Genomic DNA, 24,234 nt, shown 5'->3' on the forward strand with positions numbered 1-24,234 from the left:
TTGATTTTCACCGCTCAAGATACCCCCAATGTATCTCGCAGGGTTCATTTACAACCTGACGATGATCCCGGAGCCTGTGAGAAATAAATGATTCGATAGAATTATCAACGGGAATGCGGTGAGATTTTTTGCAACGTTGGCCCGCGTTGAGACTGGGGGCCACTGGTGGTTCAGTTCACAGTCTATTTACGTTCTTGACGTTTAAACTTACCATCTCGAATTCACCATCGATAATTCCCAAACTTGTCAAAGAATGCATCAGCTTCAACACTCTAGGCAAAAGAACGGACGCATTAGTCAAAAGGTCACGGTATGTAACGTTTGACGTGATGACTGATTCCTGGGACGCATTGGTCACTTACCAATAAATACCTAGCACCACTCTCGCTTGCTTTTCTCATATTTTGTTTATTCTGGCGGCTCTCTTCGTCAGTACTACACCCCTCCAGCGCGATGTCTGCAATTGGGACCGCCTCACCTTCGTCGTCAGCCCCAATCTCGCGATCTTCGGTATGTCATCACCTGGAGCTAGTCAACTGATTCTAACCTATTTTACGATCTTAAAGCCTTTCACTGGCTCTTCAAGCATTGGCACGCTGGAAGACCGGCCCAGAGATCCCCCGGCAAACCTCACGCGGTTTGCACCCGACCGCCGAGATTGGGTGCTCTACGACACCGCCCAGAACAACGAATTTTTGTTGTGGTGGCTGGAGACCGACTATGGGCGACGGCTGACCAAGAACGGACGATACAATTTCAGATGGTCGGTTGAGTCACATTCCTCAAAGGTGTGGAAGCAATTTGACCAAGTGGCAGAGCTCAGGTCTGGTCGACCCAAGGTAATTTGCCGGTCTTGCTTCACGCCGCTTAATCACCCACATCACCCACATCACAAATCTCATGGAACAAGTACAATGGGTAAGCACTTGAAGTCCAAGTCATGTCGCAGAAGCGTGGAGAAGGAGTCCGTTCCTGCTGCCACCCCAGGCCCAACCCAGGCGGCCCGTGCGAGCCTCCCGCCCATTGGGAGCAGAGTTACCAAGACACAGCTCAAAGACCAGCTTCTGCGGACAATCTCGTCGGCACAAATTACGTTTGAGCTCGTGGAAGAACCCACATTCCGAGAATTGCTGGATTTAGTCTATGCCGGACCTCAACTTTTGGACATTCCCTCATCAAAGCAGCTCCGCCAGCATATGCACGACACGGTGACCACTTACCAAGAGTCACAGCTGCAGGACCTGCCCGGAGATTCCAAAGTATCGATTGCTTTGTGCTGTTGGAAAAGTGCGCTCGGGCAGGATTTCATGGCTATCACAGCGTATTACTTTGACAAACAGTGGAGCTACCGAGAGGTGCTGCTTGGGTTCGAGCTACTTTGCAGGCCCGAGACAGGGACTGACGCCGGCGATCAAATCCTTGGACTCATCGAGAAAAAAGGGCTGCTTCGTCGGATTTTCAGCGTCACAATCGACTATAGGGTCGATGCGAATCTGGTGCTGTCATTACAAGAGAAGCTCATTTCTTCTGGTGGAATCAGCTCCCTGCAACTCTTTGTTGGGGTTCCTGGAATAGTGCAGGCCGTTCAGCTCTGTCTTGAGCGGTATCTCCAAAATATCACCAATGACCCAGAAAGGGGAACTGTGGAGACCGAGTGCGCAATATCGTGTGGCTCTGGCTCAATTGAAACATATGATGCCGGAATAGCGAGCATTTTAGAAAAGGTATATGCGTCTCCATATTTCTGTGAGAAGAAATCTGACGCTGGTATTTGCAGATTCGATCGTTTGCGAAATTCATCAACGAAAACCCCCAAAGGAGCGATGCATTTTTGTGTCTCCAGCCCGCGGGGATGCAACTCCTGCCGTTAACCGATGCAAAGAATCGCTGGAATTCGGCATTACTGATGCTGAAGCGAGCGAGCAGACTGCAAAGATATATCAATCAATACTGTGGCAAGAATGGCGATCTCAAGTTCAGGATTTCGAATATAGAGTGGCGCAAGATCGAATACGTTGTCCAGGTGACAATGCCATTCGTCCATTTCACCATGTTCCTCCTGACCTCGAAAGACGCCACAATTCACAGAGCCTGTTTGCTATTTGAGACACTGATGGTGCAAATTGACAAGTCGATCGAAGCACTTGGCGGAAAATCAGCTTTGTGGAAACAGAAACTACGCCGGGCGTTGGTTGGCATGAAGATGGAGCTACGAGAAATCCACGAAAAGACATTTGAAGATTTTGGGGTTATGTATGGAACTGGCACTCTGATTGCGCCCCAATATAAGGTTTCCGCGTTCGATGGCGCCAGGCCATCATGCCTGGGACACGCAGAGCGCTACATCGAATATCTAAAGATCTTTCATTTACAGTATCGACCGCAAATGCCTACGAGCTTGTCTTGCTTACATGGAATGTCTTGTTCTCCTCAACTGTTGGAACTGGAGCAGGTTCTGCACCCATTGACAGGTCTGGTGGCTAATTCAATGAGTCAAAACGATGAAGTTGGTCAATATCTCCGAGAAGGTATGAGCAAATGCTTGGCAAATCTCTTGTTGACTGCTGACATACTTTAGGAGCTGTGAACATTTCGCCACGCGCTTACTGGAAAGATCATCAACGTGAATGGCCTGTTCTCACTAGACTGGCTCGCGATCTACTCTCCATTCCGACTACGGGTGCTGGAACAGAACGACTGTTTGCCGTGGCAGAGAACATCTATCATTTGTATGGGGGGCATTTGGATGAGCCGACCATGCGGGACCTCGTGATGTACACATACTCAGAGAAGTCTAAATCAGACAAGCAATTGGTCAATCTGGTGGATCATAACACGGTAGGTGATGAGGAATGGGAGGAATTTGGATCAAGGGCAGAAAGGCCTGAGCCGATCAGCGATGAGGAGTGGACTCCAGCCGCGATGAGTGTTGACGAGCGCTCGGAGGATGACGGGAACAGCCACGCAGCCACAGTGATACTGGAAAGCCCACCGACAGATGATTTGGAGCAGCATCTGGGAGACAAAGGCGATGACTCATCCCTGTTTCCGCCTGTCACGTGGCTCATCAATAGCATCCGAAGAAGATTCTTAGGCGGAGCGACAGTGACCCAGTAGCGTGCGTCATCAATTTGTCTTGTAACAATCTGCTAGAGTTTTTCTAGCCTGCGAGAACAGCGCACATGTTAGAAATCAATGTCGTTAATTTACAACACCCCTCGCTCTCTTTAAAGGACAGAAAGTTGGATCAATTGATCCTGTGCAAAGCGGGTATGAACGACCCTTCAAGTCACAGTCCTGACATAAGTTCTTCAGGATGCAATTGATCGACACATCCGTATCACGGACCATCACATCTGCACACTAATCTAATACCGAACCAAGCTGGCAGTTAAGCTCTATAGCAGCCCTGATATGGATCCTATATTACGGTTCAAAAGTTTGGGACAAAGCAACTGTCTCAGGCACGTAGGTGTAGGGAGGTTGACAAGGACTCTGATTTACTTGTAGCTCTCTAGTGTCTATGACCAGGTTCAGTTGCCTTTGCCACCATAACTACTAGAAAATTTTGCCCTGGTAAAACTTCTAATTTAATTGCTCCTCACAACGAACCCAGCCCACCAATCATTAGTGCTTAGATCTTCGGGATCGGGCAATTAAATGCAGGGTCACGACCAAGGAATAATAAAACTGTCAATTTGAATAACGAAGCTTAATCTCTGCATTGCTTTTGGTCGCCGATCCGAGGCCAGGTAGCGACGGTTCACGTCAAGTCCCAGGGAAACGGGGCAGGTAATTGTCTGGCACGGGACGCCTGAGATTCATCTCCGTGTTTCCAGTTGATGAAACGGTTCTCCTGCCTCTTCCAGGCTTTCCTGAGTTCGCTTTCTGCCAATTTCTTGCTGCCCCACAAACGAGTGAAGTCACACCTCGGTATCCAAGAGCAATTTCTTTGGAGTAACTCCTGATCTACCGTCACGATATTTTTCCACTTGATTTTGACCCAGACGGCCCTTCGTTGCTTATAGACTCTGTCTGGGAATTTTCTCTCTCCGAAAGCAACTCCACATATCCCGAGAACGTTGTCTTTTGTATACCGCCAATGGTTTCCGCGGCTGCTGGAATCCCTCAGTTGAGTGATTCGAACGTCAAAATTTAAAACATTCCTTTTATCGTTGATATCACGACCGTCTGCATACTTTGCGCTGAACTTAGCCGCGCTGTCTGGACCGTACCGGAAGATGAATATCGGTGATCGCCGAAAAGTCCCAAAGCCGTCCAGAGTCCCACCATCGACAGTACTGGCTTCGCTATGCATGATAGGACTCAAATCAGCGAGAATATCCGATTCCCTAGACACAACGTCACTGGCGATACTTGGGTTTGAATGACGTCGGGACAATGACATGCCTGCTTCAACGGGTCCATGTGGGGTTGAACTTGGATGCCCGTTTCTTTCTGCATCGCACGAATCGTCTTCTAGAATGCCAGCGTAGTGGCCGTCTGCGCCAAGTCTAAGCAGAATACCCACAAGTTCTTTCTTGTCATTGACTGCAAGCCAAAGTGCTCTGTTCAGTTGCACTTGGGTAGCATGAGGGCATATGCGCTGCAACAATGCCTCCTTCGTTCGGCTTTCGCCAATCGCAATACATTCTAAGACCGAGAGGTTGAAACTGTTTGTAGCTCGCATGTCCGCCCCGCGATCAACCAGGCAGTGGACGACCTCGTCTCGTCCGAGATGACACGCGTTCATGAGCGGAGTATAACCTAGGCGATCTGTATCGTTGATTCTAGCTCTAGCGCTAACAAGAATATTCACAATAGTCGAAGACGAGATCGTAATAGCATAGTCGAGTGGGGTATTTTGAACGTCGTCAGGCCGATTGACAAATTCCACCCGATCGAATTCAGGCATGTTTTGAGCTATAGTTCCAATTTCCTGGACCACAGTGTGAACACGTTTGAGGACAGAGATGTGCAAACCTGTCATGTGGAGAATTTTCGTATCGAATAGTGCGTGAGGGCATTTTCGCAAATATCGACAAGCTACCTCTTCAAATCCAAGCCCAACACAGCTGTGCACAGCCGGCTGATCATATCTAGCTGATTCTAGTATGATATCTCGAAGCTGCTCTTGGGGCCAATGGCTATCTTCAAATAACCCCACAAGTGTCTCGAGATCTCTCAATATTGGCTGTTCAGATCTAGCGCAGATCGGGACGATGATTCGAAGCCATTTCTTTGGCCACGTTCTCTCAAACAATGTAACGAGATGGCCAAGGCTTTGTAGTGATGGTCTTGCCTTGCTTTCGAGCAAGCCGATCAGAGCCTGAAACAGATCCCATCGACAAAATGCGAATGAAACCAAATCCTCCGTAGATAAATAATCTAGGACATCATATAGCAACTCGGTGGGGAGCTCAAGTATCTTTGCTGGGGAATGAGTGCCATAGAGTCGCTCAGATTTGACATGGTCCTGGCTTTGGAGAATTTGCTGGTTTTGTTCATGAACGCTCTGTATCAGGTGCTGTTTGGTGTCTGGCGTAGGTGGTATCAGTTTACGGGTATGTACCCATCCCGCAGCCGACTTAGAGGTCACAAAGTATTGAATCGATAATCGCCAGGAGGTGAGGCTATTGGGGAGGCTTCTGAAAATACCTGCAAGTCCGTGATCATGGAAGGGTCTTAAGCATACATACCGTCTGTGGTTCCGACTGAATCTTGTGAACGATTGATCTTCTGACCATCTATCGGCCCCAAAACCAAATGGCCATCCGTGAAATGCATCAGATTGCGGAAGCCTATCATTGCTAGAAACATTCGGCAAATTTCGCCTCAACTTCTCAACGCCCCAACGGTGATAATTTGATTTAAGTAGACAACGTTTCACTATTTTTGTGCGGTCCAAAAGCATTCAATAATAGCGGGCACGACTCTTGAGCACCACTGGTGTCAAGTGCGGCGATAACCGTCCGCCACTTTACCCGCGTTGAGGCAGACGCAGAATTTAGACCATGCTGGAACTTGGATATTCAACCAGTCAGTTTTTCATCGGGCTTGATACTCAAGCTGAAAAGCGAATAAAGAGATGAATAAGTCTTGTTTTATTATTTTTCTACTCAACCCCCTCCCTCCCTTTCTACCGTACCTTTATTTGAATCCGGTGTGCCAACCCTCAGTAACTTGATCCATCAGAATATTTGAACACCCAACTCGCGGAGGCAAAATCAATAACGATTTAAATTGACGATATCCATCACCTATGCAATTTGCGTTGCTACACGGGCCTTTTCTAGCACATGTGAGGGATGTGCACCTTCAACACTTGCTATACGAAAAGGAAGATCCTAACGTCTTTAAAATCCTCCATCTTTCCACTTCCTTGATGAGCAAATAACCTCTTTTCTCTCTTCATATCTCCCTCTCGGAGTGCCTGCGATCACTATGACAATTCCTTCTCGCTCCTTGACCATCATTGACGGTGGATTTCAACGCCTAAAAGGCATCAAAGAGATATGCTTTGATGAAGAAATTATGGCATTTTTTCAAGATGCACAGGCAACACTCAAATACAAAGGGATATACAACCTGCGAGGACCTTTCAAAAGGTCTCTCATTCACTATGCTGCAATGGGTGACTGTGCCGAGCTCCTTCTTTATCTCCTCCAAGATGGGACAGCAAAAGATGACCTCGATCAGAACAAGCGGACACCTCTCTCCTGGGCCGCGCAATATAGTGCATTGCGTGCGGTGAAACTTTTGCTGGACAATGGGGTGGAAATTGAATCCATGGACGATATGTATACAACACCGTTGTCGTGGCTGATAGAAGCGGGTAGGGGCCCAAATCAAGCAGCCACAATAGATTATCTGAGAAGGAATGGCGCAACGAAGAGAGGTGCTACGCGGGCTTTGATCAAGAGGATGATCATTCAAGTGTTCCCCGGGCGTTCTATAGTACGGCTTTAGCTTTTCGCCTTCTGCCTTAGGAAATGGATCGTTCCTTGTTTACGAGTATATTGGAACCACGAAGGAAATGAAAATCCTTAGAAGCACCAGCGAAGTGATAATATGAGAACTCGCAATCCATTTATGAATGAGATAGCAAACCCCACGAGGCTCTAGAAGGCACGTCACGGTAGAATATTAAGCAGTGCATAGTATTGACTACTATCTCTGTACAGTAGCCCATTCGAAACGCATTGGGAAAGTCTAGTGTATGCTTGATTCAAGACAAGAGGGATGGAATTCTTATAGCCTTTACCATTGTGGTTCAGCCCAGGAAATAGGCTGGCGGTACTGTAAAGTTGCATAACACCCTACCTTAGACAAGCTTTGGCATAGTCTATCAGACACGGAGCCAGCTCCAGGACATATGTCATTCTATCTATTATATGATAAGCTAGCTTGATTTTATAGCCTAGAAAGAATAAACAATGAATATGTCGTCTTATCCTGCTTCCAAGCCTCGCTCAGGGGCTTTGCCATACGAAATAAAATCTGGAAGACCTAGTTCTAGTTGATGCACTAACGCAAATTGTCGACGCAAACGACCATAAACTCAAAGTCTTGTAGTAGACAGTTTGGGGTCAAAAATACCAGTTTCTTTACGGGCTAAAGTGGAAACTAGCACATGTATCCCTTGCCCTACTATCTTGGACTGCCATGCAAGAATAGGATGTTTACTAATAGAATACATACGGATGTTCCAAACATTCCGCGCAAATCTGCACTGTTGCTTTTTATTTCCACTTCAAAAATACTCAACTCAAAAAAAAAAAAAAAGAAAGCAAGAGTGTCTGTGAAACCCGCGTTCCACAACTATGACACTTATCTGATGGCCGTCATATTAGAGCACAATATCAGCTGGCTCTATGTCATCGGGAGCCTTAGATGTGCGGGCGAACGTGTCGGATTAAGTGAGTATAATGCAAAACCCAGACCCAGGCGAATTTGATGCCTCTCAATTTCCCTTCTGTCGCGCCTCTCTCTCTTAGGTACGCCTCAGTGTCCTCTTGCTTTCCAATTTCAGGGTTGCCGGCGCGCATCAGCCATGTCAACGGTGCGCCGCCCTCGTAATCTAGTGCGTTGACGTTTGCTCCTTGCTCCAGTAGAATTTTCACAACAGCCAATGAGCCATACTCAGCAGCCCAGGAGAGTGGTGTCCGCCCCCATTGATCTCGAGAATCAACATTTGGCTTGCTTTGTAGGAGATGTTGAAGGAGGTTTGTACAGTTCCCCATGGCAGCGTAATGAAGGAGAGATCTCTTGTAATAAACCCGTTGCTTGAAACGTCCTCGTTCCTGAATCGAGGAATGAGCCTTTTCGACAAAGGCCACAAGCTTTGCATTGAGGGAAATCCTCTTGATGTTTTTCAGGCGGTCAAACTCGGGGCCAATGTCTGAACAGCCAGGGGTGGGTTTCATTCTCATGGAGGCAGCCGCGCTTGGAGAATGAAAGCTCGAGCGCATGTAAAGGAGAACTCAAATGGTCCTGGTCAAGAAGTCTCAGGTAGTCTGGAAGACAAAGCTTGCTCGACAGCTGAGTGATTCGAAATTATCATATGGTGCAAAGGCGTCGGGGTCGAGAGATTTATAGCCCTCTAGGCCTGTCTGGTCATTTGAAGATCTTATCAACTACAAAAAATGAAGGGCCCGGGGTGCCTAAACTATACGAGGCCCGTTGAAAGCCACAGCTTCGTTTTTGACACCATTCTTTATGCTTTGTTGTGGCTCCTAGGAATTGTGAAATTTTGAACCTTAAACAAGGCACAGAGCAAAGAATAATGTCGCCAGTCCAATTTTAATGCGCTCAATGCACAGGACCGCATATCTTGCTAGGCATCTAATGAAGTATATTGTGCTTCGCCGTGCTCTTTAGTTCGCTACGTATAGGACCGGCAGGGATTTAATCTCGGTGATGCAAGGCAGGCACCCACCCATTACTGTCTCAAGAAACTTATTGCTTCTAGGGCTAGTTGGGTCTGATATCGTGTTTCACTTGACATTTATATCTTTCAAGGCTAGAATCATGGAGAAAGTGAAATTTGTGTCGGGCTTGTGCTCTCTATGCCCGGCCATATAGATAGCAAATATGTATTCATAGATTCACCCTTTATACAGCATCAAACATGATCATCTCAGTAAGGTTATTCAAATTTCACAGGTCATCTAGATAGAAAAGGTAACGAGCGTTCCGTCCTTCCATGGTATGTACTCAACGGTTTGGATACCACGATGTTCTCCGCCGAAGCTCACATTCATGTCCCCCAATCTCGCCGCACAATCTCACACACAATCTTTCCTCTACAGATCAAGAAGCGCCCGAGAATGGTATACGACCGGCCCGGTATGCTTCATGTCGTCCCTTTGCCCATCTCCTGTAGTCCAGATCCCTAGAACACCCATCTGGTTAGAATATTTATACTGTGAGTACCAGGTAGGTGAACTGAAACATACATCATAGCTGCATCATACACGCATGGGAGATTCAAGTTGCAGGCGTCAAATTGATCGCATACAGACGAGATTGCCAGCGGAGTAGGTTTGAGCTCGTAGCATTCCATGATGCAGCAGTATAAAAGTGAGAAGACAGCAATAATAGCCTCATTCTCTACAGAGCCCCACTGTTCAGAGTTGAGGTCTTTGCAGTCCAGAAGAAGGGTGTCCAGGCGTTCTGCAACTCCAACAATTTTAGCATGTTCAGATACTTTGTCCTGAACCATGTCTCGGCATCTTTAGGCTCTTCTAAGAACCTGACACAGAGCTAGTGTAGTAGCAGCATCGGTGTTGTCCCCCTTATTGGAACTTAGAGTGTCTTGAGAATGACTGACTGGTCTCGGCTCTGTAGACGTATAATGTTACCTTGGTTGACTCCCACCTGGACGTAATGGTTGTTTGAAATAAAATCGAACGACATTTTCAAAAGAGAGCGCAGGCAGTCGGACTTTGATTTGGAATGGTAGACCGCTCAGTGGGAGAATGGGTCGGTTAATATCACGAATAGAAAATATAAAAAGGGTAGGACGGGAAACTGTATTCATGTTTTTCTACCCCCACGACCTCGCTTCCGGTTCAAATGTTCTTCCATAAGGTGGATTGATATGACTATGTGCAGTGACCAATCCGATTTCAGAATGCCTGATACAACTTTCGAAAAAAGGGCAGCAGCGCCTGGGACCTCACAGCACGATTCCAGGACATGTGTTACTACCGAGGGATCGGACACGTTCCCCGAGACCGTCGACCCAGCGGATAGGAATAGCGATTTGGCCTGAAACATTCTTAGACAGTGCCTACAAGGATTATCAATTACTAATTAGGCAACAAAGGATGGGAGACGCACCTAGCACGGCTCACTATCAGCTGGGCCGTTCTTTGTGAAGGCAAAAATTATGTGAAAAGACCATATAGGACATATAAATTCACGGTGCCCGGAGATTGACCTGCTTCATCATTCCGCTGTTCCTTAACGAGACCTGTCTTACCTTCCTCCATTCGGAAAAATCCTTCCTTGCGGACACAATGCCACTGAATACTACCATGGCCACAATTCGAATGCGTCTTGCCTTCTTTTTCCTTTCCATCACCTGGCTGGCTCTTGCAGGTCTCAGTTCGGCCACTGTACGCTTTGCGGTCATCTTACGAGACCGCGCAAAATCCGACCTCGCCACCTCAAGCGACTCTATTTTGGACATCAGTTTCCAAAATCTCATGGAAAACATCGTCGTGGGCATGGTGATCGTGGCCCTCATCTCAGCGGTGTTTTCAATCTTCGGGATCGCCCTTTCGATCCACCCAAGATGCCTGCGAGAAGACCGCAAGTATCGACTTTACTACGTCTGCACTCAACTCGTTGTCGGGTTGATTGTTCTATCTTTGGGGGGTTATGTTGCCAGCAAGGTCCACGGTCTTCAGACATCATTTGAGTTATTTGACAGTGAGCGCTATTTTCCATACTACAAGATTATGTACTATGGGGCCGTTAGTCAGGCGGCTTTCGGAGTTTTAGCAGTCATTATGTCTCTTGTGCCTTTTGCCGTATGCGCCATACGCGGACACTAGCAGAGTGCGCACACGGACCTATAAACAGGCAAATAGGGGTTCCATCGATCTCCTAAAGTAGGAGTGAGGAACGCGTCAACGGGATTTGCGGAACAAAGGCAGTCGCAGAATTTGATGATGATTTCGAAAAATGAGGGAGGTGGAGTCCAAAACCATTAGAGGTGCGATGAAAACGATAAAGGAATGGACTCTACTGCAGATCTGGTGAGATAATTTACCAATTGAATTTCTTGATTGAAACCAAAGCATGTTCGTCGCTTGATCTGACTAGCCAACCTTTCGTGGCCAATATTGGAGCAGTATGCTGAGTGGCTTGGTGTAGCAAGCAGGTGATGGTTGACGACCTGCTCTGCGTAAAGAACCATCAACCTTGGCGGCCGTCAAGATTTCAAAAGCCGACCTGAGAATGATGTGAGCTGCCAGGGATCACATAGCCCCAGGGAATCGTACGTAACTTGTAGACTCTCCATTCCCACCATGACAAATCAGTCACGCCCCTGTTGACAGCTCTATCAGCCCTGGGAATGCACATCCTGGCCCTAGGAGCTCTCTTGCTCCCAGGGGCTTTGGTGCGGTTTCTGGGGGCAAAAGAGCAGCGTCTGGGGGCCACGTAGCCCCCAGGAAATCCGACGTAGCTTCTGGGGTCTAGTACTTTCACCTCGGGGAACCAAAGTCATGTTCCTGTTGACAGATTCACCAACTCCTGGAACCTCAAGTGCGGTTCCTGAGGCTATAGCTTTGCCTTTTCGGGAGTAGCGAATTACGCAGGTTTGTGCGCAGGTCCGGTGAAGGTGGCTTGTGAGGGCTTTCCGCGAGCCTAGAAGGCAAAATATTAACTCTAGGATTCACAACTAGGGCTCCAGGAGGAAAGCACATCCCAGATCTAGCCACTGTATTCCCAGAGCCAGTTCATGACCTGTCAGGATCGTAGAGTGAAGAGCCCAGGGTTAGAAATTAGTTTCCTAGACACAGGAACTGGCCCCAGGAGCTAGTGTGGAGCTCCCGGGGCACAGGCAGCTTCTACAATGAAATTTGGTGTTTCCAGGGACATTAAGTTGATTCCTAGAGTCAAACTAATAGTATTGTTGATTAAATATATACACAAGTTAATAGCATGTCCAGGTGCATTAACATCTAGCGCTTGCAGATTTGAAACTATCACGTACTGCGATATGTCTAATTCCAGATCACTGCTGCTCTATTGCGACGAACATACGTCATTAGAATGGCCGGCTGCTTCTGTGGGTAGCATAGTCGGCAAGGTTATGGGTCGCCTATGAAAATTACGATGTGTGTGTTGGGCTCTCATTCGCTTCAAGGAACTGAAAGCTCTTGATCCACCATGGTGGTCCGCGTATCATTTCTCCACGTGTTCCGCATGCTTCATGTATAATCCTATAAGATGCTACCAGAGCTCCCAGTAATTAAGAACCTCTTTTTAGGAATGCGACGGGAATATTTGCTGGCCCAAATAAGTCCAGAATTCATTGCTCAGACCGTAATAGGGACCCAGCGAGATGAATAGCCTCACTACGTGCTTTCTCAAGCATCTATATATTGCAATCTTCCTACATGATCACAAACACCACTCAAGAATATATCTCGTCAACTGGAAGACTACATCCCGAATCCGACATCACCCTGAACGCATTTACAGTTAATTTTCCCATCATGACCTAGAACCCTACTCATCTCCAAAAGGTATTGAGCCAAGTTTTGGACGATCCCCTGCACCGTGATTGTGCATATAGGTGGCACCTGACGGAAATCACTGTCAAAACAGCGTGCCAATTGAGTCCCGGATAAATGGAGTATTGTGCTTTCAGCTGTTACAGAGCCCTCCTTCTGCATATCCACCAGTGCAGAGGCTATCCTTGGCTGCAAAGCAGTTACTTTGTTTTGAATGCAGACGCCATAGCCGTCGACCAAAAGTGTGCGCCAACCGAATTTTACGTTTTTTGGATGCTCGCTTGGATCAACCCGAAAATGTCATGGTTCAATCGAAAACTCATGTTTCAGCTCTTTTGGTACATCCATGGCCAAGCAGCATGTCCTACGGCATTGATGAGAACATATTTCATAATGAGGCCTCAAAAACCAGAAGGGACTGTCCAAAGGGGCAAATCTAGCGACAAACCCTTGGGTGCCTAAGTTGGCCGGAGCCGTGAAAATCAGTTGTTCGGATCTTCCCAAGAAAACAAAGCTCTTCAGTTGGGCAGTATCTATTCCATGCCTCCAGTGACTTCCATGGGTTCACGAAAAAGTTGATACTCGTGCATGAGGTATGATCACTTACGCTCTCTCGCAATTGTCACATGTTTAGCACGAAAGTGGGCACCCAATGGCTCTTGCATTTCAAAACCGACCTACCCAGCTCGTTCTTCTTCTCACAGGCTTTGAAACTGAAGATCAGTTTAAGTCGAGTCTGCGCCGAGGGCGCTTTCGTGGTAAATTGCAAACCGATCGAGATGTCTGTCTTCTCCTTTTGTGATATATTATCTTCATTGAAGAACTCCTCTGGGGACGGGGCGGCTGATCGTCGTGTGCGTTCTGATTCAGAAGCGGCGGCAGGTATAACTGGGAGAGATTTTGATCGTCTGGGAAATAAGCTTTTTAATTTTGTTGAAGCTGGCGCTTAAAGCTTGGAAAACCAGAAAATAACTCTTTTTGATATTCCCCATTGTCTTCGCGCTTTTGGTGTATAGAGGCCTGAAAGGAAGGCAGTCTTAGTGGGTCGGTAGAATTGGTAGGTAACTATACCATCCAAATAATCATCCGGAAAAGGATAGATACTCCGATCAAACAGTTTGAACACCGTCGCCGGGAGAAGAATGGGTGGTCTGTAAGAGCGAGTGATACATATTCACTTCTTCGATGTCTGCTGTTATGTAGCAATATGTGTAACGTTATTATATGCCTCACCACCATTTGGATAGTTCGCAGTGATAACAACGTCGCGTTCAACTTCAACGAACTCTACTTGATTTATATGATCCAATGCATCAAAGTAACACTTACAAAATATCATTAGGAGGTAGTTTTTGCGAGATTTTGTTTCAAGGCGCCATCTGATGCTCATTTCCACATGAAATTGAGTAACTCGGGGTGAGCAGCAGATGAGATCGAGCGTCAATAGTTGCGGTAAACGTTGAGGAACCATTCATTGACTCTTTTACAGGCGGTCGAACTCAGGCTGGACGGTCGTGGCTGACAATGACAGCAGCCTCAGTGTGACTGCTGGGCCTATAAAAGGCTCTCGGGTACAATGTACTTTGTATTTTATTCCAAAGGCTGCGATGGACCATCCAACTCCGCCTTCTCCATGTGACCGGCCAGCCAAGAGACAGTGCTGGTCTTCCCACGATCCAGAAGATGATAGCAACCTGCAAAGCCACCATCAGCAATTTGCAAATCCTGTGGCCATTGAGTTTGAGGTTAGTCAAGCCCTCTTGGATAGCAAACGAACTAGATCACTAATACTGCATAGGTTCCAGTGCGCACACGCGGTTCCCTTACAGCGGAGTTCATGAAACTTCTACAATACAACGACGCCCTGGCTACGCCAGCTCTCAAACTGCTTGATCTGTATTTTTGCCTGTGGGAATGCTATGTCGTCAAGTCTGCCGAGAAAATACGACTTGAAGAAGTGCAGCGACAGCTTCAAGAGTCAAATGAGTGGCTAGCAAGAGACAGCGAGATTCTGCTACAGCTCTGCGATGAGCAGAAATTGATACTTTCGGATCGAAAGCAAGCAGTTCGAGCACTTTGTAATGGTGTTGTTTCAGCTTTGCAATCGAGCAATACTCAAGCCTACCACGTTGATGGGCCTTGATGACTCTTGGTTCTATTGAGCGCTAGTGAAGACTGTCGCTCTTTTCTGGCTATTTTACTTATCTTTGCTTTATTCTGAATATGATTTCCCTTTCTGAATCCTATCCGATCACCGGTGAACTTCTGTTGGGCGCGGCGATGGAATCAACCTTTCACCGCCGTTGATGCATCAAAGGTTTGACATTCGAGAACCTAGCATCGGCCATGAACTGGGATCAGATTATAGAATTTCCTGCTCACACTGTGGTAGTCTGTTTCTCTCACTCTCTTCCAATCGCTATTTCTACTCTTGCCTTTGACAGCGAGTTTAGAGTAACAGTGAATAGGTCAAGCAAAAACGGTCTGTACTTATTCTTCCTCTGATTCTTTGGTGCTAAACTTGGTAGGGTGTGATTTGGATCTCGATCTTCACACCATCTGGTAGGAGTCCTCTGGCATACCGAAACCTCCTCCTTGTCTCGCTACCGACCCTGAACGGCCTCGGCAGATCCTCTCGGACGAGAGAGAGCCTACAGGATGTGCGGTTTCAGGGCCATCCTCAATCGAAAGCTTTCTACAGCCCACTTACGATAACGACAAGCTGCCGGTCTTCAAGTGGCTGGGTCCAGATCCTTTGCCCGTGTCTACTCAGGCTAGCGACATTTTCTTCTTCATGTCAGCGTTCGCTTTCCCCACAGATGTGCACTGCATAGAGTTTCGACGGGTCCAATTTGACGGGAAGTCTGGCGAGATCACAGAAGGGTACTGTATTTGTTCTTCCTCCCCCAATTTGAGACGCCCGCGTGGAATCTCCGGTGGGTACGCGAACGGTTGCTAGATGTGATCTCCTGGCACGGATTTGACGCAACACGCATTGGCTTTCAACTGTTTCTGTGGCCTTGCATGGAGCCTATTCAATGTTCAATTCAATCGTGACTTTCTCCGCTAGGTGCACTACCGACGACACTGTCCCTGGATCCGGAGTTTTTTGTGCATAACATAGTGGGGGGGTTACAGATCAAGTCAGTCTAGAATACAGGGATTGTTCGCCGACAAGAAAAAAAACCTACTGCTTATGTTGTACTTCTCTTTGAATTACAATATTATTGTAGTGCTGTATCTACCTCTACAAAATAGGGAGGATGATCCCAAATAGCCGATCTTCACTTTCCTCCTGCATTATCCAAGAGCCCTGCCAGACTGAGTCTGAAAGGGTAGTTCCAGTCATCAAGTATGCAAGTCAGTCGCTCCCGAGATGATGCTAGTGCTCGCTCAAAAAAACGCAGCCGGGCGAGTTGTTTGTCGTGGCGAAGCTGAAGACCATCTCTCTTTGTTCTCAGGTGCGCACCAGCCTCCTCCAAAAGAACATTCTCCTGCTCTAGCTTCTGGCCGTCGATATGCTTGGACACGCACGACTCCCATAGGCGTCCATATAGTCCGACAAGTCGAGCAGCTATCGTCGCGTTCAAGATCGGCAAGCACCTTCAGAATGTCTTCAAAGGGCTCGGTGGCCAGGGGGTGTCTGGCTGCTGCGTTTTGTTGTGAGGAGGGCTATGGTCGTCAGCAAATTATTCGAAGACAGTTTCTTCCACTTACCAATGGGACCTGGTCAGAGGTTTCTACTGAGTTATCTTTCTCGCCAGGGTTGGGCAAGTCACTGGGCTGCCGATCCCCAATTTCTGTCGAGTTGTTTTGAGCTTCCATTTTGTCCACAAGAGAAAGTCAAGTGCGTTGGCAGCATCATTTCCACCGGTTTCGGTATATCTTATGGACTATGCAGACGCATGTGACTATGCATGGGCTTCTAACAGTTGACTGATACGGTCAACCTTAGAAATTAATTTCTCTCTGTTGGAATTTTATCATTTGACTTGATTGAAGGGTGACGTTGAACAAGTCGATCGGGGAAAATGATGAAGTCTGACAACATTTATTGGTGACCTCACCCAGTCAAGAGAGATCAACAACGTATATATAGTTTGGCCGTGACGGGTCACCTGTCGCTGCGGTCTTAGACCGTAGCGTCAGATAGAGCCCATCCGCGCTCCCTTGTAGGGAGGCAATGTGTCTGTATATTTGTGATGGTTTCTATATACAGAGGGAAGGTGGGAGGGACAAAACGAGTCTTGACTGCGTGAGAGATGACGAGCTACCAGCAGAGGCGAGCAATTGACTCCCGTGAGGCAGTTGCAGGAGGGGAGTACCCCTCCGTAGGCCTGTGGGCTCTGTGCGGGCATCACGTGAGGCAACCCCAATAAAACTCCTCCCTTTATTGGTGACCTCACCCAGTCAAGAGAGATCAACAACGTATGTATAGTTTGGCCGTGACGGGTCACCTGTCGCTGCGGTCTTAGACCGTAGCGTCAGATAGAGCCCAAATGACCCGGGCCAAACTAGGATGGTGGAGGGGACGGTGGAGGAAGCAGTAGAGACAGTGGAGCCGGCGAGCCTGTCTGGAACTGGTGATTGAGCTTGTACAAGACAGACGTGTTCGTTGTAAAATACACCCTGAATGCATCCGAGGTCCATCTCCCGAGTACTTGGATCTGATCGTCGAGGATCCCACTATCATGCGCATGTTGAGCCGCACCTTTCCGAAAGCTGTGGCCCGAGTAGCCGTCCGCGTGTATCCCAAGTGCTCTCAGCTTAGTAGATAGGGTAGAGAGGAAGTTGTTGCGATTGAATGGTCTTCTGTGAAAGGAGAATAACGGGGCGTCGGGCGCTTTGGGGTCGAGAAGTAGTAGCCTCTGAAGCGCATCAACTGGACAAGCTCCGTCTCCTGTTTTCGCAAGGATGATCTGTGCTCCTTCATGGCGTCGGTCCGTTTTGCTCCGCTTGAGTGTGAGTTGAACGTGGTCTAACGAGGACGAGAATCTGACGTCGGAGCGCGTGAGCTTTGTGGCTAAGAAGGTAGGACGTGTGCTGAGATCTTCTGTTTTGTAGGTAAATTCTCCGAGGCGAAGGAACCCAGCAAATGCTACCCGGCAAGCGGTTGCGAAGTTTAAGTCGTCTATCAGGTTTGCAGTCATCTCCAAGGACTGTGACGGGAGTGTGGCTAGGCCTGCGGAGAGTTTCGTAATGGTGTCACGCGAAATTGGTTTTCTGACGCGAACTTTGCTGATTGGGTTGAGTCTTCTTGCGCCGTCTATGAGGCGTCGAAAGTGCTTGTTATCGAAGATTTTATCATGAAGGAAGTTGTCAATATGATAAGCTCGAAGGGCGACGAGGTCGGCGAGTGCGGTATCGGGCTTGACGGCCTTTTGGTTTGAATTCCCAAGGAGTCGTGAAGTTAGCCAGGGGATTAACGACTGTTTTGAGGCTGGCCAAGCCGAGAGATTTTGTAGCGCACAGTGCTTTTCGTAATTGCGTTGAACAGAGTGGTAGACGGAACGTGTGTTAGCGCTGAGGCCGCCCCAGAGCTTTAGGTGGCCTGCATTGAGCTGAGGAGCTCGCGAAGAGAACCACGCGGGCGGTTCAATACTGAGAGGTCCTGCCAGTGGGGACAAATGTTAGCAACCTCTTGACAGTTATTACGGGAGAGGGCATCTGCTAATGTGTTTTCCCCAGAAGGGAGCCAATGTGGCACGATTTGGATATCTCTCGCCGCCGCTAGGATAAGGAGGCTTTTTAGAGGTACGTTAGGCGGACCATGAAGGAAGCCTTTACTCAGTCCTGTGTAGGCTGTGGAGCTATCCGTGTGGATAACGAGAGTATGATGAAGCCAATGGTGGCTGAAAAGTAGGAAGCCTTGTAGTATGGCGTCTACTTCGGTGGTATTGATGTGCGCGTGTGCGACTCGGTGCGCGTGTGCGTCTTGGTGCGCGTATGCGTTTTGAGCAAGGGCCAGTGAGGCAGCATTGCTTGGATGCAGCTGATGACAATGGGCCGGCCAGCAGTCTGATATAGACTTGGATGAGAAGAAGAAGAGTCCCTGGCCTATGTTGGAGGCATCTGTGTAGAGATGTGTGATCGAGCGGCGGCAGGGGTCAATTAAGAGTACGCCGTTGAAAAGAGACAAGGAGTCCCTCCACCATTCCAAATCATCACGTACCTCGTGGGAGATACGGCGGCGCGCGCTCCTCCCATGTGGGAAGGCGGCTTGGAAGGTGTATAGAGACTGTAGCCTTGTCCTCCCAAGCCGGACAACTCTTGAACAGAAGGCTAATGAGCCTGTGAGACGCTCTGTTTGCTTGAGGGAGAGACTTGCTGCGCTCAGGGCAGCTGCGGCGTCCAATGTGGCGCGGCACAACTTGTCTGGTGGCAGGCGAGCTTCCATTGCAATAGAGTCGATCTGGATACCTAAGACTGTCACACATGTCCCTTGCTGGTCCTTTTTTGTATTGCGGGGGATACGCAGGTAGTCGGTGACTCCGTTGTAAACCTCATCAGAGGGACCCATAGGGTCGGACAGTGAGGAAGGCCGAATGATTGCGATGAAGTCGTCTAGGTAATGATTGATATAGAATATAGGAAGGAGGCATTGGAGTATCCAATGGAGAGCCTCGGCGAAGAGGTTGAAGAGAAATGGGGCCGTAGCGAGGCCAAAGGGGAGGCAACATTCGACATAAGTAGAACCGTTCCACTGGAAGGCAAGGAGATGCTGGTTATCCTCAGCAACAGGGACTATTCGGAAGGCGTCCTTAATATCCCTCTTGATGATTGTACAACCTGGGCCAGCTTGTGTGACCTGCTCGTAGATATCATAGATTGTTATGTATTCAATAGCTGACCAGGGGTCCGGTATGCCCTGGTTAAGGCCTTTTCCAGGGGGCCAGAATAGATCATGGATGCGGCGCCATCCCTCATCGTGCTTAGGGACTAACCCCAGCGGCGAAACGAAGGAGGGCCTACAGGCCAATCTAATGCGACCGAGGTTGAGATGCTCTCCTAGTTTGGCCGAGATCATTTCGGGTTCGTGTATGTGATGGTTGGAGTGATAAAACTGCTTCGTGCCCCTATAGCCGATCTGGACGCCGTAGGTCAGGATTCCAGTGATAGTAGACCTGAGATCGCCTGGATAGTGGCGTAGGAGGTTGCTCCAGTCTTGTGCATATAGTGGTGACGGAGAGAACTGTAGTTTTGGGAGCTCCGGGTTGAAGACAGGGTATTGGATAGCAGTATTTGGCCTGGGCGGTTGGCCCTGCGGTATTAGACTTGGTGGTAAGATATTGGAGCTCCTATCGGCCTCTGTGGTGTGTTCCCTAACAGTAGGGTGCACTTGTTATGTCTTCTTACGGCAAGAGGATGCGCCATGCTGGCTTAGACCGCATGCTGTGCACTCATGGCGTCTCTTGCAGCCTTCCCAGAGACATCCTGTGATGTTGAACTTATCGCACACCTCGGTTTCATTATTAGAAGACCTAGTAGACCTTGTTTGACGAGGTCGGGCTGAAGGATTTGCCGGTGACTTCGCAGGCAGGGTAAGATTGTGACGGCGAAATGGGGTTGTGACGAGGTTGTGCTCCGTCGACAGCTCTCCTTTATCCAGAATGTATTGGTGGAAGTTAAGGGCGAGCGGCAGTACTGCTTCTGGCCACTGATAAGTTTGAGCAAGGTCGAGGATCTGCCTCATGAACATAAGCAGGTTGGGAACTGCCTTTGGATGTTTCTCGCCGAAGAGATATCCTATGACGGCTAGGTATGTAAGGAAGCAGCTCGTCCATGTTTAAAGGTTGGGGCCCCAGTCCTTAAGTGTTGCCGCTGCCTTCCTGAAGCCTACTGTGCCTCCCGACTCGCTCATCTTGAAGACCCTGTCCTCCTGATCTTCTTGCTCGGTGACTGACTTCTCTTTGAAGCGTATGAGTTCAGTCGCCTTCAACTTCCTCTCGAAGACGCGAGTAAGAAGGGCGGCGGAGACACCCGGAAATATGTCGATGAGTGGTTTGACTTCAGGGGGTGGCTCACGGTTTTCCTCGAGATTCTTGTCACCTTGCAGGTCCAAACGAGGCCTTCTATGACGGAGGTCTGTCTCCACTACATCCATTTCAAGGCGCCTGGCCCTGTCTGTATCTGTTCCTAGTCAACTGGCAATGTCTGCCGCGCCCATGCGTTCCCAAATGTGGACCGGGGGCCAAGCGGAGTCAAGTGGGGCAGGCGTGACACTGCTGGACTGGCTGAACGGCATGGTGGAGAGCGATATGATCAAGGCTTATCGGTGTTATTGCCGCAGAGAAAGGACGTGAAACAAAACGAGTCTTGACTGCGTGAGAGATAGCGAGCTACCAGCAGAGGCGAACTATAAACTCCCGTCAGACCGTTGCAGGAGGGAAGAAACCCCCCCTCCGTAGGCCTGTGGGCCCTGTGCGGTCATCACGTGAGGCAACCCCAATAAAACTCCTCCCTGATTCTAGGCCGAGTCACATGATACAGGGATTTTGTGAATGTGTCAGGTAGACCTCGCCAAACGCGGGTTTGGGTTGGGTTTTCAATTTCCTTACCCGCCCATGGGCAACCCACCGCGGGTTTTGGCCTTGATGAACCCGCCCATGGGTTCTTGGCGGGTACCCGCGGGTTGCCCAAAATACCCAAAAACATGCATAAATCGTGGACAAACCTGATTAGTCATCTAGTGTAATTTTGGTCATTTATTTCTGTCACGCTTTTGAGTGGATATTACATTGAAACAATGAACGCCATCGACCTGGAAATATATATTCTCTACATGTAGAACACTGCTCCCATCGCCCTGCTTTACACAATTGAAGGGATTACAGGCCACATTGATGATTTTATGTAAATTTATCAATTGAGAATCTTTCGAATGAGCTCAAAAATATTATCTTTAGTTCGATCCTTTAAAATCAGTGATTTGGACCTTCTCAGTGTCCCAAAGTCGTTTTCATCTCCGGGCGGGTTGGGTTGGGTTGGGTTTTGGGTACCCGCGGGTTTTACGCGACTCAGGAATAGATAGATCCAAAAGCACGACGCGACTGGAACAAAATCCACAATCAAGTACTCAAGATGAAAAAAACCCCCCCTTCTTCCAATACCAGTGGCCTTTTACTTCAGTATGGCGTCTTCTTCCTCATCATCGCGATCAATACATCGGCCTTTCAGTCCACTGCTCTCCATTGAGCCGTCATCTGACGGCTTCTTGGATTCTGACATTCAATCCTCCGTAAGAAAATGGTCCCTTCCACTAGCCTCTGAGTGTTGCGGCGCTACCTACATATATACTAAGATGGACCGCAGCCTTTGACAGGACCCCGCAAAACCTACGACATAACTACTCGAAGACCTCCAGCGACACTCCGACGTGTGGGACCTCAGCACAGAAAGAAATGGATTGCATACGAGTCGCATCTAGAGACAGAGTTTCTTGAATGGTGGAAGGAAACAGAGTACGGCCAAAAGTTGAACGGAGAAGGCCAATCCCAGATCAAATGGTCCACCGGATCGCGTCACGCTGATGTGTGGAAACACTTTGACCAGGTGGCTGATATTGATTCTGGGCGTCCTCGAGTCATCTGCCAGGCTTGTCTCACTGTGCTTGATCATCCACAGTATAAAGGGAATGGGACAAGCGCCATGAGTAGACACAAAAAGTCTAATACTTGTCGTAAAGGGAAGAAAAAGGGATTTAATCAGTCATTGATTTCGGATTCTTTGCAGAACCATTTCACAAGAGACTCACCCAGTGTCCACAGAGTGACAACATTTCAAATCGAGGAGCAGATATTGAAGACAATTACGTGTCTTCGTTTGCCTTTCCAGACGGTGGAGAACCCGGTGTTTCAGAGGCTACTCAGCCTTTTATATTCTGGTCCCGGAGAATTGGAACTCCCGTCAGCGAAGACCCTGCGGAGACGGCTCCGGGATGCAGTCAATTGCCAGCAAGAGTTACAGTTACAAGATCTGCCTGAAGATGCCAAGGTTTCCCTCGCTTTAGATTGTTGGACCAGTCCATTTCAGCAGGCATTCATGGCAATCACGGTTTATTTCATCGACAAAGATTAGAACTATAGGGAAATGCTCCTCGGCTTTGAGCCGTTGCACGGTCCTCATACAGGCAACAACCTTAGTGATGTTTTGCACCGGTTACTGGAGGAACGAAAACTTCTCGATCGTATTTTTAGCGTTACTACAGACAACGCTACCAACAACGACACCATGATACGCGCCTTGCAAGAGAGACTGCTTTCTATCAGAGCTATTAGCTCCAGGGAATCAATAGTCCGGGTTCCCTGCATGGCTCATGTGATCCAGCTTTGCCTGAAACAGCTACTGGGACATATCAGGGCAGCACCTAAGAATAAAGAAGTCAGAGCCTTTTGGTCCGACACCCAAGCCCACGGGTTGAAGGATTCGATCAACTATGGAGACGTGGCTCATACACTGACAAAGGTGAGCCAAGATATTCACTTTTTCAATATACTCAGAGCACTGACAGCATTAGATTCGATCCTTTGCGATCTTTGTCAACGCAAGCCCACAACGGCGTGATGCTTTTTTATGCCTCCAATCAGGTGGTACTCGGCTTTTTCCGTTACATGACGTTCAGACACGCTGGAATTCAACTTTTTTGATGCTTCGCCGAGCACGCCGGCTGAGAAATGTAATCGACAAATACTGCTGCGATCATGAATACTCGCAGCTCAAGGTTACCGACGTTGAATGGAGGCAAATTGACTACCTCGTTCATTTGACCAAACCGTTTTTTCAGTTCACCATGGCTCTGATGAAGACCAGAGACGTCACAATCCATAGTGTGTTCCTTGTGTATAGGAAACTACTGGAGCATATCGAACGGTCGAATCGAAGATTGAAGAGAAAGACAACACCCTGGAAGAAAGACATGTATGGCGCGTTGCTTGTGGCGAGGCAGAAGCTGAAAGAGTACTACGAAAAAACCTACCGCGACCACGGTTTTCTCTATGGCACTGGAACATTACTTGCTCCTCAGTATAAACTGAGTGCTTTTGATGCTCGAGAGTACTCAACTTGCCATGAAGATACGTCAAAAAGGTACTGTGAATATTTGAGAGCATCTTTCACACAGTATCAGCAGCAGAACCCCGAGTTGCTATTCCGTACGGTCCAGCGATCTTCCAATTCGCATAGCACAGAGCTTGATCGGCTACTCGAGCCACCTGGTGCATCGATTTTCCATGAAGGAGTAGAGTATGACGAAGTGGACCAGTATCTTCGCGAAGGCACGAGCAATCAGTACAACACACTGGAACAACTGACTGACCTCGAATAGCCAATGTCCCTGTGTCGCCGCGACTTTATTGGAAAGAACACGAGCGCGAATTCCCAGTGCTGTCTCGGCTCGCACGAGACTTGCTTTCAGTCCCTGCCACCGGCGCGGGTGTAGAAAGGCTCTTCAATAGCGCACGAGACATTTGTCATTATCGCCGAG

General features: G+C 48.3%; 5 protein-coding genes across 5 annotated transcripts; 1 reads left to right on the forward strand and 4 right to left on the reverse strand.

Moving 5' to 3' along the window:
- Positions 1–9,305: 9,305 nt before the first annotated feature.
- On the reverse strand, positions 9,306–9,724 carry N7506_005560 (uncharacterized protein; the record flags this gene model as incomplete). The annotated part of the gene is made up of 2 exons (XM_056954854.1): positions 9,306–9,407; positions 9,521–9,724. The coding sequence occupies 2 exons, from the start codon at positions 9,722–9,724 to the stop codon at positions 9,306–9,308; spliced, it is 306 nt and encodes a 101-aa protein (XP_056813743.1).
- Positions 9,725–10,523: 799 nt separating this feature from the next.
- N7506_005561 (uncharacterized protein) lies at positions 10,524–11,063 on the forward strand (the record flags this gene model as incomplete). The annotated part of the gene is made up of 1 exon (XM_056954855.1): positions 10,524–11,063. The coding sequence occupies one exon, from the start codon at positions 10,524–10,526 to the stop codon at positions 11,061–11,063; it is 540 nt and encodes a 179-aa protein (XP_056813744.1).
- A 6,203-nt stretch (positions 11,064–17,266) lies between these two features.
- Positions 17,267–17,902, reverse strand: N7506_005562 (uncharacterized protein; the record flags this gene model as incomplete). Its single annotated transcript, XM_056954856.1, has 1 exon — positions 17,267–17,902. One exon carries the CDS (start codon positions 17,900–17,902, stop codon positions 17,267–17,269), a length of 636 nt encoding a protein of 211 aa, XP_056813745.1.
- A 392-nt stretch (positions 17,903–18,294) lies between these two features.
- N7506_005563 (uncharacterized protein) lies at positions 18,295–19,779 on the reverse strand (the record flags this gene model as incomplete). Its single annotated transcript, XM_056954857.1, has 1 exon — positions 18,295–19,779. The coding sequence occupies one exon, from the start codon at positions 19,777–19,779 to the stop codon at positions 18,295–18,297; it is 1,485 nt and encodes a 494-aa protein (XP_056813746.1).
- A 759-nt stretch (positions 19,780–20,538) lies between these two features.
- On the reverse strand, positions 20,539–20,856 carry N7506_005564 (uncharacterized protein; the record flags this gene model as incomplete). The annotated part of the gene is made up of 1 exon (XM_056954858.1): positions 20,539–20,856. The coding sequence occupies one exon, from the start codon at positions 20,854–20,856 to the stop codon at positions 20,539–20,541; it is 318 nt and encodes a 105-aa protein (XP_056813747.1).
- Between the last annotated feature and the right edge of the window lie 3,378 nt (positions 20,857–24,234).

This window comes from Penicillium brevicompactum (assembly GCF_028827555.1).
Source record: "Penicillium brevicompactum strain IBT 35665 chromosome Unknown utg000003l_segment0_segment0, whole genome shotgun sequence".
NCBI classification, from domain to species: domain Eukaryota; kingdom Fungi; phylum Ascomycota; class Eurotiomycetes; order Eurotiales; family Aspergillaceae; genus Penicillium; species Penicillium brevicompactum.